At 41.8% G+C, this 15,563-nt stretch overlaps 1 protein-coding gene across 1 annotated transcript in view; it reads right to left on the bottom strand.

Moving 5' to 3' along the window:
- Nucleotides 1-15,563, bottom strand: part of SND1 (staphylococcal nuclease and tudor domain containing 1) — a 409,554-nt gene that overhangs the window by 368,850 nt on the left and 25,141 nt on the right. The window contains exons 2-4 of the mRNA XM_025865530.2: nt 12,103-12,252; nt 6,085-6,205; nt 2,177-2,255 (exon numbers count right to left, since the gene is read on the bottom strand). Coding sequence (XP_025721315.1) covers nt 2,177-2,255; nt 6,085-6,205; nt 12,103-12,252 — 350 coding nt within the window. The remainder of the gene's footprint in view (nt 1-2,176; nt 2,256-6,084; nt 6,206-12,102; nt 12,253-15,563) is intronic.

Raw genomic sequence — 15,563 nt, 5'->3', positions numbered from 1 at the left:
AGCCTATAACCAGAAAATCACCATGAGTGTAATTTCCGGATTCCAGTCTTGTTCCCTCAAAACAACAGATTTGCTCTTAAGAGCATTTAATGAGAAGATGCAAAGAACACACATCTCGGTACTACCACCATCAGTGATTACAAGAGAACAAGCTGGTGGCTCAGAGGGAAGCCTCTCCAGGGCGGGTATAGCCTCATTTAACCATCCCAGATTCAGGAACTGGAATCCAGGAAGAGCTCAGCACAACACAGCACAAGGACAGTGACTAAGAACCACCCTTATTCCCTATTGTCTACAGAACAGGGCTGGGGAATACAGAGCAAATACTATTATTACAGATGTCACCCCAAAACTACTTACACGTTCAATAAGACCAGCTAGGCAAAAGAAGTCTGAAAAGCTTCCATTTTGAAAATGGAAGACTCCTCCTTCATGAAGCAGGAAACCAAATATATATGAGAAAAGTCAGAAAACCAGAAGATAGACCTGAAAACAAAACCAGAAATGGTTTCCCCCTTCGCCGCCCCAGAAACACACCCCTGAGCTAAAGGGAACAGTGAACTCCAAGGCCTTTCCACAATCTCAACACCCGGTCCCATCAAAGGCTGTATGCATAAATTGAATCTCCCACCTTGAGCAGTAGGGATATGGGAACAGAGATCCCTGACCTACAATTTCTTAAGCCAGAAGTCTCTAGTACTGTTCTTTTCCCCTCCTTCCCAAAGAAGATAGTTACATCTTTGGGGACCCAAGACTGCAACCAGAATTCAATAAAAAATGTAGCTTAAGAGATAGAAGCAAACATAGAATCTGAGGAAAGGAGAAGTCAAGACAGCTTTAAAGAAAAAAGACTGGGACTCCAGGGGAGATTTCTTTGTTGAGATGGTACAACAGAGCTATGAGCTTTTTAAAAATTTTCATTCTGGTTGCAAACTGGATTCCCAAAAAATACTGCAATGATAATCATGTCAACAATTCTCCTTAAGATACAACTTCAGCCTCCAAAAGTGCCACTTAAGACAAATGTCTTTATTCAATTAAATTCCCAACATGCTCACCCCCCAATTATAGGCTCCAACAAATGTTTCTTTGCAGTTAGAAAGGACCCACAGAAGTATACGGTGAATGAGTTGGCCTCAAAGTCTATGAAGGCAGGAAGAATGCAAAAAGTACATTCTTGTCTTTGCTCATCCTCATCACTGGTACAGTTCATGCAAATATTTACCTAAAGCCTTTTGTACACCAACAACAGTCATATAATACAGCAAGGACTTAATGATTTAAACAGCATCTTTAGCCTCCAAATTACTGATGTAACATATCACTTTTCAGAGACTAAAGTGTTAATTAAAGCCAGCTGCAATCCATCCTACTGTGAGCCAATACTGGTGAACTTGAACATGATACATGTGCTATAAAGCTTACATAACTAACACTCATTCCCATTACGTTCACACTGCCATTAGCTAAACAAATACATTTCTACCTACTATTTAAGCATCTACAGATCCGTAGACCAAAACAGGCTTAAAAGGCTTTGGAGAGACAGAAAATTTTCCCTGACTTTAAAACAGAACCATTGAACCCTTGTCAGTTTCCCTAGATTCTAAGCAGCAGATTTTGCTTTGAATTCTACTTATTCACTCCACTTTATTTTTCATTGCACTTATTTCTTGCACATGATATACTGTATATCTATTTGTTTATTGGTTTCTTGTCTATCTCCCCATTAAAATGTTAGCAGAAACTGTTCACTGCTGTATTCTCAGTGCCCAGAACACAGCCCGGTAAAAGTAAGCGCTCAATCTTTTGGGATGGATGGATAAATACTCTGGAACTGAATATCTATCGTGTAAGACATAGCCTATTGGCGCTTATGAATATAAAGAATGGAAATGCCTTGTCTCAAACTCCTTTATTTAAAGGAATTATATATGTCAAATGCTACTAATGAATCTTGAGTGACCTCCCGGCTCAGAATAATCCACACTGGGGCAGGAAATGTCCTAAAAGCCAGGACAGCACCAGGGGACAGCACCAAGTTACCCAGGGGACAGGAAAGAAAATGCAGCAAAGACACAGTAAAGCTGACTACCCAACCTCTTTTGAGCGACCCCAGCTCTCAAGGTGGAGGAGAAGGAAGTTTGAGGGGGTCAGAAGAGTAATAAATACTTACTTATTAGCTCTCATGCCTTCTCTCCGGGTGGCCAAGCCCTCTGCAACCAGAGACTCTGCAATGTTTTCCCCATTGGTATCTGAGGAGGAAAAAGGGAATTAAACACAAGATGCAAATCTGTCTCCAAAGCAGCAGAGCTCAAATGGAACCACTTTCACCCTTAACTCTTCAAGAAGAATGATGTTGCCAGAGAACTGGACAAGGCAGCAACATAGTGTTGGGTTTTTCAGAAAACCTCTTCTCCCAAAATGTCTAGTCTTAAAGACCCAAAGGTCTTTAAATCTTCTTCTTCAGGACTTTGTTTCTAATTTTCTTGCGTATCTTCCAGGCCAAAGGCAATCTCGGGAACTACGGAGACTGAAAGAAAAGCAAGACACACACAGCGGCCCAAGAGAGTATAAAGAACACTGACCTAAGGAGCAGAGGCCTGGAGCAGAATACAAATTCCGCCACTTAATAGCTTAGACAAGATCTCTCAGTGTCTTATTTTATTCATCTATAAAATGGGAAGTATACCTGCCACATGGGTTCTTGCGAAAATTAAACCAATGTCTGTAAATCTAACCCAGTGCCCAGTACACAGCAGGAATTAAAAACAAAAAATTAGTCCCCACACATGTACAATCATGGATTCATTTAGGATTGTCTATCATGTTTTACACAGCAAGTCTAAGTCCTCTCAGGATGCCCTATTCTCTGCTCCAAGAGGACACCACGACAAGCTACACTGTTTGTCAAAGACTTTCTCCTGCTCTCAGAGACAGAGGGGCAGAGGTAGTGTCTAGATTTCTAATCTATCATATAGTAGCAAGCAAGAAAAATGAAGTTAAACTTAAAACCCAATCTGATTAGGTTCTACCTGGGCACTTGAAACATTAATTGCATTTCCATGCTATTGAAAAAGCTTTCAGGTTCTGTATGCTCTTAAATCTCCGCTTGTCAGACAAAGCAATAAAGGAAGACATCTGTGAAGGAACTGCTGCATAAAAATCTTTAATGTGGCAGAGAACAAGGTCCCAAATAAACTGAAACACAGGAGTCTAGCTAATAGGTAAGGTCAGCAAAGAGTAAAATTCTTAAGATTTATATACACTATGTATTGACTTCTGTAAGCAGTAACAATATACACACCACGCCCAAATCCAGCCTAAATGTCCTGCCATTAGCATTGCCCAAATTGCTACAGAAGCAAATTATAAGCCTCTTTTACTACCAAGGAAAGTCGAGATGAATGATATTTATACAACAAATTCTCAGGTTCTGAGGCTGAGCATGGATCATCAGAACCTCTCCAGTGAGGTTACTGTTGAGGCCAGACACAGGCACACACAGCTATCTGACATTAGCAAATATTACAATGGTTGTTTTAAAACAACAGGAATCCCAAAGAGTAAAAAGTCAAAAGGAAAGGTTTAACAATTAAATGAAAACTTGAGCAATAAGGTGCCAAGATGTCAGGGAGTAGAAAGAACGAAGCCCAGGTACAAACAAGGTGTGTGGTCACAAAACCAGCCAATCAACTGCATGCCAAATAGCTTTCAGTTTCTTGGCACAGGGCACTGTGAAAAAGCCGTTGGCTGGCCCACTTCTAAAAAGTGAGTTCTGATTGCTCCTTCAAAAGGAAGAAAAATATACTTCCCTGGGCTGAACTCCGGCAACAAAATGTGGTGGACAGAATACTGAAATGGGGGATTTGCAGGCCAAGGATCTTATTCTTGCTTAGTACTTATCACTTATAAAACTGTAGTACTTATCACTTATAAAACCGCAGTACTTACCACTTATAAAACCGCAGTACTTACCACTTATAAAACCGCAGTACTTATCACTTATAAAACCGCAGTACTTATCACTTATAAAACCGCAGTACTTATCACTTATAAAACCGCAGTACTTATCACTTATAAAACTGTAGTACTTATCACTTACAAAACTGCAGTACTTATCACTTATAAAACTGACCAAGTCACAATTGGGATGGTATTCTGACCACGTAGATGACTAGATTTTCTCCAAAAGTCAGAAGACTTAATTTTTTTTTTTTTAAATAAGTTCTAGGTCAACCAAAATTTCTGAAATTCTACCATTCTTCTCTGTCAAATAAAAAGTCAGTAGCCATGAAATAGGATAAACATATGGATACTAATTTACCTAAGCCACTGTGTCCTTCCATTAGAACTGGCATGGAGATTTCCTTAAAAGAGCTGAGTGAAAATATTAAACTTTAAGTCATTGAAACCCTTAAAACTAAAAGATGTAGATAATTCCAAACATTCTTTCAGTATGTATTTACTGATCACTTCCTATGTAGCAGGTTTTATTCTAAACACTAGTACAGTATCATGCTACATTATATCCAGTTTATAATTTGGGTCAATTTTAAAAATGAGCTTTCTAAAAACAACAAAGAATTTTAAACGTCGACTTCCCTTAAAATAAACACTTAGACCATTTTAGCTGAAGACCAAGTTTACTTAAAAGAACTCTCAGAGGTGGTCTCTTTATAGAGATATCTGTGCCTGACATTTTCTGTAGTTTCAGGGAGGTCTCTGGCAGGGTACAGAAGACTGACCAGCTGTTATGGAATTGCAGTTTTTTAGGTGATAAAATCCTTGAGCGACTGCATTCTGAAGACCATGTGCTTCTATTCTTTCTAACCAGGAGCCATGTAACAACAATGCCTAAGTGTTTTATTTCCTACTGTTATTATTTGAATTTTGGATAAAAGGCAAATTTGTTTCTTTTTCTGAAAAGATTCTATATATTTCTATAATTCCCCATTTAATCAAGAAGCAGATAGCCATCTGTCTGGGAGGCTGAAAAGGGCGTTTGTCTACTGGGTAAATCAAATGAAGCATCTCCTGGGTCACCCTGGAGTCATCCAACTCACTTTCCTAAGACCTCTACAGTTAAAATCAGAATCTTAAGACGAGTTGTTAGCTGCTTGCTTACTTCCAGCTTATGTACTACCCAAGTCAAAAAATTATCTAAAGCAGCTCCGTTGGAAAGTTATTTTATCAAAGAATCACAGAATTTAATCAAAGATTTAAAAAAAAAAAAAACCCACTCCCAAAATAACTCCACAAAAGGCTGCTTTATGGAGAACAACCTACCAATCCTTTCAATGTCCTATTTCTGTTCAAACTCCATTCCACAATCTTATTCTCTCCCTGTACCTAATCCAAAAAAGATCAGAACACCTAATATCCCATGAGCCACCTGACCCAGCTAAACAACAGGCATATGTGCACGTGCACACACAATTACTGAGTACATACTCTGTGCCAGAGCCAAGTGCTTTACACATACTATCTCTTTCAACTCTCTCGATGGCTTACAAATGAAAAAACTAGGACTTACAAAGGCTAAGAGTTAAAGAATACACGGTAACAGAAGCCAGAATTCTAACCCACATCTACACAACTCCAAAGCCTGTGTTCTTTCCATTCCATTCCAAAACATGTGGCTTGCAAAAACCCACAAGCCCTAAACAACTCCTCCTTTGCTAAAAAGCCCCAGGAGAAGAAAAGCCAAAAGACTGATAAAGGAAACAGAAGATGCAATAGGAAATCTACAGGAATTCAATTAGCACTAAGACCTAGAAGCACAGAGCCACTGGGTTCCACAGGCTGATGGTCTAACTACAAGGAAGAATGCTACGGGGTACTACGCACACCTACCCCAGGCCAGCAAAGCAGGCACAGGAGTAAACAAGGAGCAGGAATCGGGGGCACTGCACCAGGAGCGCCTATGCACCATGAGCTCTGGTACTCAAAGGACTTCCAATTACACCTACAGCCAATTGTCCTCCATCAGAACTCACACTGGCCTTCCACCAGATAAAATCTGATCTTTGGAGAAACTTTAGACTCTGAGGGAAGTAAATCCTTTTCTCCTTGCTAACTCACCTTTTCCAAGGTAGATCATGCCATACTCTCGTCCCTGAGGAGTCTTGTTTTCTATCGTGAAACAGACTTCCTTCCCAATCAGCTTCTTCCGAAGGAACTCTCTGGCAGGAAATGCCCAAGGCTGAAAGACAAAACAAATGTGTCACATGAGAACCGCCTAGTTCCCAGGGGTCCTGGGATCGAGCCCCTATCAGGCTCCCACCTCTGCCAGGAGTCTGCTTCTCCCTCTGCCCCTCCCCTGTTCATGCTGCTCACGCGCTCTCTCTCAAATAAATAAGATCTTTAAAAAAGGAGGATCCAGCAGTTGGTTTAACAAGCCCAGGCCCTAAAGACAGGCCTCATAGTTGCCCAGGTACTGGCAGCAGTACTTTCAGAGCTATAGTTTACTTCATGAATAATAACTGCCAATAATTTTATAGCACTTGCCATGAGCCAGCCACTACTTTCTAAATGCTTTATATTTATTTATCAACCCACTCCTGAATGGACTCCAAGAACTCACCTAGTCAAAGGGAAAACATAAGTAATACCACCTCCATTTGTTTGCCTCTCTCCAGTTTACAAAGCGCTTTCACTGATTATTAAACTAGCCTGAAACCAGTTTGAGGCACTGTCAGAATGAAGGCAAGGTTCTAGGGCTCTTATTTCAGAGTGAGTCTCCTGCTCAAGTAATAGCCTTGCTTATATCATTTCCTTCACCTTTTTTAAGAACAGCAGAGTTGAGAAGGGCAAGAACTATTCTCCCCAAAATGTCTCCGTTTCCTGCTCTAGTCTGAGGCTGCACCAATGGGACCCAGGTCCCTGGTAAGGAGTTATCTTGAAAATGGTGGTTCTTCCCTCCACCCATCTAAGGCCCTGACATAAGGGGTGAGCCACACATCCACAAAATGCAAAGTCTCCATGTGATCTCCAGATCCCCACCCCATCACTTCTAGGATGGTACAAAAGGAGAGGTCTCTGAAATAGCCCTGTCAGTCAGAGCCACCTGCACTTGAATTTACAGTCTAGACCTAGCTCAGTGCCCCCAGTTCCCTTAGAACAGAAATGAGGAAGGAGGGGGTAAAGTTCAAGGAATATAGGATCTGCAGGACCTCCTGCGCAGAAAAAATGCGAAGTACAAAAGGGAAGCGTGCACAGGATATGCATGTGTTGTCTACGACAATTGCCCAGAGCCACAGAGTTCGAGCTACACAGAGTAAAGGCAAACGGTATATCACTGATGTGGAAAGGAAGCCTCTGCTAACCTTTTCAGACCATTAAGATTATTCCATGGGGCTATCCAATAAGCTTTTCTAAAAGAAAAACATCCATATGAGTTCTCAGAAACCAGAAGCCAATCAAAAAATGGCAGTCCACCAAGCCATTGGGCCAGTATTCACAAAACTAGCACTGTTACGTAACATCAGTTGGGAATGCTTCTAGGAAGAACTGATCCTGTGTAAGCTCTCTCAAGGACACAAAAACAAGCTTATCCTCATTCATCTAATGCTCTTTCCTCAAAGCACCCAAACAAAAGAGCCAATCACTCAATGGTCATATAAAGTTCATCATATTTTCATGTTCCATTTCCACCCCTTTCTCCATTCCCTAAAAATGAAAATAGCCACCTGTCACCAAAAAGTCTTGTAATTGAAAAATGAGCCCAATCATCAACCACATCACAAAAATCGTACTGAACAAACTAACACAGCCTCCTCCATTTTTTTTTAAAGATTTTACTTACTTATTTGAGAGAGAGAGAATGAGAGAGAGCACATGAGAGGGGGGAGGGTCAGAGGGAGAAGCAGACTCCCTGCCGAGCAGGGAGCCCGATATGGGACTTGATCCCAGGACTCCAGGATCATGACCTGAGCCGAAGGCAGTCGCTTAACCCACTGAGCCACTTAGGTACCCCGCCTCCTCCATTTTTATTACCTTAGTGATCGACTTCACTCTAAAAACATCCTCAGCTACAAATGTAATGTTTAGTATTCAGTTTTGAGACCACACTAATATCTAAAATTCAGTTAACACACGGTTTTCCTAAATACTTGGAAAAGCTCTGACAAAACAAGTACTCCTAAAAGACTTTGGTAAAAACTCATTTATCAAGGGTCAGTTCACAAGGAACTATCTAGCACCTATGGGGAAATCTGCAATTTCTACCAACTAGAGAAAATTACTAAAAGCTTTTAAGACTTGCTGAAGGAGCACCCTTCTCTTCACCCTTAGGACCTCATATTTTACAGTTGGTAAGTCACTGGGCAATAAGAGAAAGCCACCCTGGAGGTCTTGGAAAGGACATATACCTAATCCTATAAGAAAAAATAACCTAATTTCTGTAACCTCGCTTTTTTTAAACCAGTTTTCTCAAGTTGTGTTCCACCCAGAGTTGGGCAAATTCACAAACTACACAAGACTTTAGCTATGAAGAGAGGCAACTGAGGGAACCCATGGAAGCGACTGACCACACCACTCCTCACTAGGCCAAGAGAGCACTCCAGGACAAATCTTTGCGCAAGTGTCCATACAGAGGACAGCCAGCAGACAGCTTTCTGCTGGAGAAGGCTATCCCAACAAAGCCTCCCAGGACAACTCTAGGAATCAAGTATAGGGAAAGATGCCCAAAGCATTTATCAAATAAGCTCCAGAATGGCCTCACAGGAATGATAGCTGTGGTCTGTTCATGACGTCCCAGAGCTCAGTCTAAGAAGCAAATGGCTGTTAAGTAGTTGAGACTCAAAATTACCTCTTCCCTTTAGAATGTTCAACAGCATGCAACCTAGCAGCTTACACTCTGCTCCCTGCCTCAAGCAAGGTTTAAGGTCTACCACAAGGAAATGAGTTTTTTATTTCCAATCTTTTCTTTGAACCAGGTAGACTCCTCCACTACTGAACAGTGTAGGTAGTCCTTCAAAGCTAGCTACTTTTGTCCATGGCCCAGTGCTCAATACTTCTTATCCCATCTTCTCATCACCCCACCCATGGCATCCCATGTGTATGTAACCAATTCCTCTCGGCCCCACCACCCCACCATCCTAATTCTCAAGTGCTCCACTGAATGTAGGACTATAACATTCATTTCTGGATTTCTCATGAAACCAACATAGAGCTTCACACATAACAGGAACTCAGTAAATATGTGGGAAATAAGTATGTAATTCCCACAGTGCCCGTGAGTGCAGTATCTAGGCTGCCTAAGTAGCTAGGCAACACTGGGGATTAGCCTGGAACAGGGTAGTGATGGCTGGGGACATACAGTGGAGCTGCTTTTACTGCCACAGGACTTAGGAGAGAGCTGAGCTCCTTTGAAAGACGGTATCATGAGTGAAGGCAGAGAATAAACAACCAAATGATATTTGGGACAGTGACACAAAGGGAAGCAAATGAGCAATATCATCCTTGACTCCATCTGAATGTGAAAAAAATAGACAACATGCTCCAAAACAAAGGAAAACCAGCGAGAAAGGGTAATGCCACATTCCACAATCCACTGATCCCCAAAAAGGAGATGCTCAGGTTTTTTACCCTCATTATTCACATGTTTATTCACTGTTTATCTGTTTCATGTCAAGCACTGACTAGGTTCAAGAACAGAGATGTGAGATAAGGTCCCAGCCCTCAAAGTGCTTAAAATGTAGTAAAGAAAGACATATAAACATGGAATGAATGCGGGAATAACACTGAGCAAGGAAATGAATGAAATTCTGTTTCAAAAAGATCTGGGAACATATGGAGAAAGGATTAGAGGGGAGGAGAATGAAGGCAGAAGGACCATTATTTCAGCATTCCTAGCACACCATCAGAGTGGAACAAAGAAAAATAGGAGTAGTAATGAAGTTTTAAGGATGGAGAAGAGATCTCTTAAAGGAGGCAGACTCTCTAGGTCTTGATAAAGGCCTGGATGTCACAGGGGAAGGGAAGAGCAAAGGAAATCGGGTTTCTGATTTGGGTTACCAGTTGGCATCACTGGTCACTTGAGCCAAACCAGGTTCAAAAGCAAGGTGGTCGGGGGTGGGGGGGGGCAGAAACCAGATCACAGCAGGGAAAAGAGAGACTGGATTATCAGGACAGAGAAGTAGTGACTGTGGCTGAGAAAGGGTGAAATCTGTAGCCATCAAATACTTCACATCTCCAGGACCTTTGAAGAGTTACCAGGAGAAACGTAAGGAGACAGGGTTGCTCTGGAAGAGAAAACAAAAAAGCACCACACTGTATAAATACATGAAACTAGAATGAGGGCTGGGATCAGAGCACGTAGTATTCTCTCAGCTAGGATAGTTCCTGTAAGATTTTACTGTACTGTTATATAGGATACAGTTCAAATATTTTAGAACGAGTTCCAACTGGCCTTGTGTTCCTCCGCCCTAGATTCCCATCCACAAAACAGGAAATTAAAACCCAACCCTTCTTTCTTAGAGGCTACATTGCATCTTTCTTCTGGGGCAATGAACTTAATCAGCCCTAGCCAGCCAGGGTCAATGCTTCTCCTCTCATGAGCACTTGAGCTGTTACACAACACACAATTGAAAGGGAAAGAACTATTCCAAATGTTGCTCAAGAAAAGCACTTAGGACCCAAAATCTGAAAAGTGCTGTAAGAGTTAATCTTCAGGGCTCCGTCTAACAGTACTAGGCGTATTTATAGTAACAGAAATCAAAACAAATGGCAGTAGAGATTATAAGTAACATTTATCAAGTACTTTTAGACATGGGCTAAGCATTTGACATGATCTTGTTTCAACCTTACTAAATAACCCCAATGTCTACACTATCACTATTCCCAATACCTGTGGTCCTGATGGAGGACCAATGAAAAAGAATTTCTTTGGCCTATTTTGTCATCATCCCAAGAATCTAACTGGATTGCTGCCGACAGAATTACGGGGGACTTTTCTCCATTTTCTAGACTACTGCTTCATTCCTGTAACTCAAACAAAATGCCCCTTTATTACAGATTTTTAAAAACTACACATTTTCCTTAAACAGAAGAGCCCCATGAGTTGCGTTTTCTTCTTCTCTTCCACGTCAGGGAACAGCAGAGGAAAGCTGAGGTAGCAAACTTGCCCAATTATCATCAAGTTGGGGACAAATAATCAGAATCCAGAAATTTCACTTTTGATGATAGCTGAGCACTACTTAAGAAGAGACAAGAACTGAGGTTTCAAAGTACGGGAGCCAAGAAGACTAAACAATGCCAAGTCTGGACTCACAGCAGTTGCTAGGAGATAGAAGAACTGAAGAAGTCCAAGGCAGACCCCAAACACAGCAAGGTGGGCAGGCGCTAGGGGTAAGGAAACAGGGCAATGAGGGGGATGCTGGGGCGCAAGGTCACAAGTCTCTCAAACGGCCACAACACAATGGTTCCTGCCTACTGAGCCACAAAGCTGCCTTGAGAAACCAATTAAAAACTCCCTCCTTTAACAATGCATGTTTACACAAAACTTTGCACACAACTTCAGGGGATTCACAGAGGCCTTTAGGGGCTCACGGATCCAAGATTAAGAACCTGTAATAAAGCACAGGCATGCAGTATGCTACTATTTATGAAAGGAAGAGTGTCTGCTTGGGAAGGTGATAAATATCTCTGGAAGGAGATACAACACACTAACAACATCAGTAGTCCCTGGAGAGAACTAGATTTTTCACTCTCTCTCCTTCTGAATTTTGAACATGAAGGATTCAAACATACATTAATAAAAGAACTCTGCCATAACCAACGGCAACCTCAAATGACTGAGACCACGTAGGAAATATTCCAACCTAGGCCAAGAGAAGGAGTGAAAACACGGACAAACCTGAAGAGGCTCCAAGCTTATGGGAAAAGGCAGGAGAAAAGGGCCAGAGACTGGGATTACTGCTAACAGGGTGAACGTGTAAACCTATGCAAGCCATGGTAGGTATGTCCAGAGTCATCATTCCTATGATACAAAAATAATACTCAAAATATACAGGAAAAGATTACAAAACTTGCATCAGTCAAGGAGATTGGGCTATAAGCTGGGTCCACAGCCTCAGACAAGCCTCTGGAAGCACCTACCTCATCCGGGGTATCTTTTGCATCAGGTTGAGTTGCAGCCGCCCGGCGGGCAAGATTTCCAGCTCGAATGTTGCTAAGGTTGATCTGCCTCTCGGGGGGAGGCCCACCACGAGGCTGCCCTCTGACAATGATGGCACAGCCTGAGAGGACCTACGGAGAGGGAGAAAAAAAAGAGAAAATTAGCTGTCTAGAGGTTAAGAAGAACATAGCAGAAGTTGTTCACTTACTGTATCCCCAACATCTCGAACAGTACTTGGCTCCTTTGAGGCATTCAAATATTTGTGGAATGACTGTTGAATGACTAAATGAATGGGATCCTTTTTAATTTCATAAGAGAAACACCTACAGAAACATTGGGCTAGCTTCTCAAAGGACAGACCCAGAAATAGAAGTAGGAATTAAACAAACACTGGAAAAGTCATAAAATAAATAGACCGTTCGGGATAAAGAGGCATGTGAGACATGGAGATGAATGACCTTTGTAATTTCATCCAGCGAGCACCACCACGTTCTTGTCAATTATTAAGAAGTTAATGTCTCCCCATCCACACATCCCATTCTAGGATGGAAGCACGCCATGTAAGGCCTAAGAAAAAGGGAAGCTGAAGGAAGAAGCCTTTACACTCCATCTGCAAGGAGCTGAGTATGCCCGATGCTACACTTCCGTTGCAGACAGCGCTCAGTCTAGAGTAAGGGAGACATATGAAGTGATCTAGAAAGTCCATGCTCTCCAGGATTAAAACAGAAAAATCGAAGAGGCATCTCACAGCCCCCAAGCACAGTAGCTCCTTTTATCTCTCTAATCAAAGGCACCAGGCATAGAACCCACTTGCAAAAGAGCTCTGAAGCTCACTGGGATCTAACTTAAAATATTTGCAGGGGAGAAGAAGGGAGGATTTCAAGTGGGAGAAGAGAAGAAAAGTCGTAGAGAAAAAAATGACAAATGTCACCCAAGCTATTCAAGTTGTCTTCACTCAGCAAGGCACAATTTAATGAACAGATGGACTCAAGCACTGGCTCTGAAAAACTCCCAATCTCACGCTTCAAAACAAGAAATAGCTGCAGAAAAATTAGTAGATGGAAGGCTGGAGAGTTCTGCCAACACAGAGCCCTGTGGTAGACAATACCATGGAGTTCTCTGTAAAGGAATGAATGCTTGGAAAGGCAGGCAACTCCTGGATACATTTGCTTAGCTGATATTTCTCCCTCACCTCTCCACTTCAATTAATGCTTTAAATTGTGAAATATTAATATAAATACAGAAGCACATTTAAACACATACATACACATTAAAAAATAAGCAAAGAACTGAGTAACCACCACCCAAGTGAAGGACTAGGAACACGGCTGGAACCTAAGCTCCCCTCTGTGCCCCTCTACTTGTAGCCCCTTCCCCTGCCACCATATGACAACCCCTCCCTTGCCTTCCTGTACAGTTTTACCATCTATGTATACATCTCTACACAATATGGTTTCATTTTTTCTATTTCTGAACCCTATATAAATTGAGTCTACTGTGTGTGCCCATATGTAACTTGCTTTGTTTGCCTTTTGTTTTGTTTTTCTTGGTGAAACTCATCCGTGTTGATGTAAAACACTTGCTTATTCACTTTCATGGCTGTATATTTCACTGTATGAACAATTCATTTATCCATCCTACTAACTTTTACAGAAATGTCCAACAAATATACACATTCCAATTAAAAAGAAAAGATAGTGCTCTGATTAATGTCTCAGTATCCTCAATACTTTAAGCACAAAGACCTTGGTCTAAATGGCTCTTCTCTGGCTACACCAGGACAACATATAATAAAAGACAGTCTTTCTTATCTAGTTACAGGTCATGCTCTTCATTTATACCCTTTCTGATCAAGTGTTACCAGCAATTAAACTCTATAGTTTCCAACCAAACAGCCTTTCGAACTGCCTCTCTTGAGAACCCATGCCCTGGGCATCATCCCTAGGAATTGACATTCTAAAAGACAAGCTTTCAAGGTGAAGCCAGGAAAGAACAGATACATTAGAACACCGGATGCTTGGTGTTCCTGAAATGAGAAGCGCCAAGGATGTAAAGGAAAAGAGCCTGGATCACATTCATTTATAGTCAAGTCTTCACAAGCAGTGGAAGCAAGAATAGCATATTATAGAATACCTGCACTTGAAATCATTCACGCACAAGTTCTGAATGGGGCTGAGGAGAGCCAAGCTACATACAGCATATAAACCAGACAGAGCATCTGTCCCCAGTGCCTGATCCTCAGTTGTAGTCAATCTTTCACAAAAAGTAATGAAGCACTCCCAGGAGACCCAGTACTTCTCAGGGGGGAAAGCTAAGGTCCATTTACAAGAAAATCCACCTTAGTTGATCAAGGTAAACCCTGATAGGAGTGAGCACTGACCCAGGCTAGGGAAAAAAAAAATCCTTATTTCAAGTCTGACCAAAAAAAAACAACAAAAAACACAACACTGAAAAGCTCAAGAATAGAATGAGTGCTGGGAAGAATCCCCTTTGTCCCTACATATCAGAAAGGTGCTACCTCTAATGCCTCTACCTAGTAAACTAGATCCCTGGGGGGCAATGGGTCTGTAACTATTATTACCCTGGCCCCATAAAGGGCTTTGGCAAACAACTTGTGCAAAGGAATTTTGCAAAACTTCCTCTGTACCTCCTCCCCTCTCCCTAAATGCTATTCTGAAGACTGTTGTCAGAACATCTCTGCATTATTGCACCAAATATGCCATTCAGACAACAGTCAATGCTTGGATTAATATTAGAGAGAGAGGACTTACTTTACATGTTGCTTGACACCTTTTATACTACTAAGTATACAAATTCAGGTAGCAGGCACCAATTCAACCTCCTAAGCAACAAGAATAGATGCTCACCATGGCAGGCAGTGCCATTCCTAGTCCCCCAGGAGGAAAGGACTGACCCATGTACATTATTCCTGTGAAACTCGCTCCCCCTCATTCAGCCATAGCCTTAGTGGAGAAGCAGGAAAAGACTGCGTCTGCAAACCATTAAGAAAGAAGAGACCTGGGGCGCCTGGGTGGCTCAGTCGTGAAGCGTCTGCCTTCGGCTCGGGTCATGATCCCAGGGTCCTGGGATCGAGCCCCGCATTGGGCTCCCTGGCCGTGGGAAGCCTGCTTCTCCCTCTCCCACTCCCCCTGCTTGTGTTCCCTCTCTCGTTGTATCTCTCTTTGTCAGATAAATAAAATCTTTAAAAAAAAAAAAAGAAAGAAGAGACCTATCTATAAGAGAAGAACCAGTTTCCTTCCTACTATTTATAGGAAATGAAATAACAGAAAGGAGGTATAGTGTGTGCTGAACTATCTCCATTGCAGCTTCTTTTTATTTTATTTTATTTATTTATTTGAGAGAGAGAATGAGATACAGAAAGCATGAGAGGGAGTAGGGTCAGAGAGAGAAGCAGACCCCCTGCTGAGCAGGGAGCCTGATA

Source organism: Callorhinus ursinus, unplaced genomic scaffold (assembly GCF_003265705.2).
Source record: "Callorhinus ursinus isolate GAN/ISIS: 27379988/994484 unplaced genomic scaffold, GSC_fseal_2.0 scaffold12, whole genome shotgun sequence".
NCBI lineage: Eukaryota > Metazoa > Chordata > Mammalia > Carnivora > Otariidae > Callorhinus > Callorhinus ursinus.
Note: the sequence above shows the minus strand (reverse complement) of the source record. Positions and strands in the feature narration are given on the sequence as shown.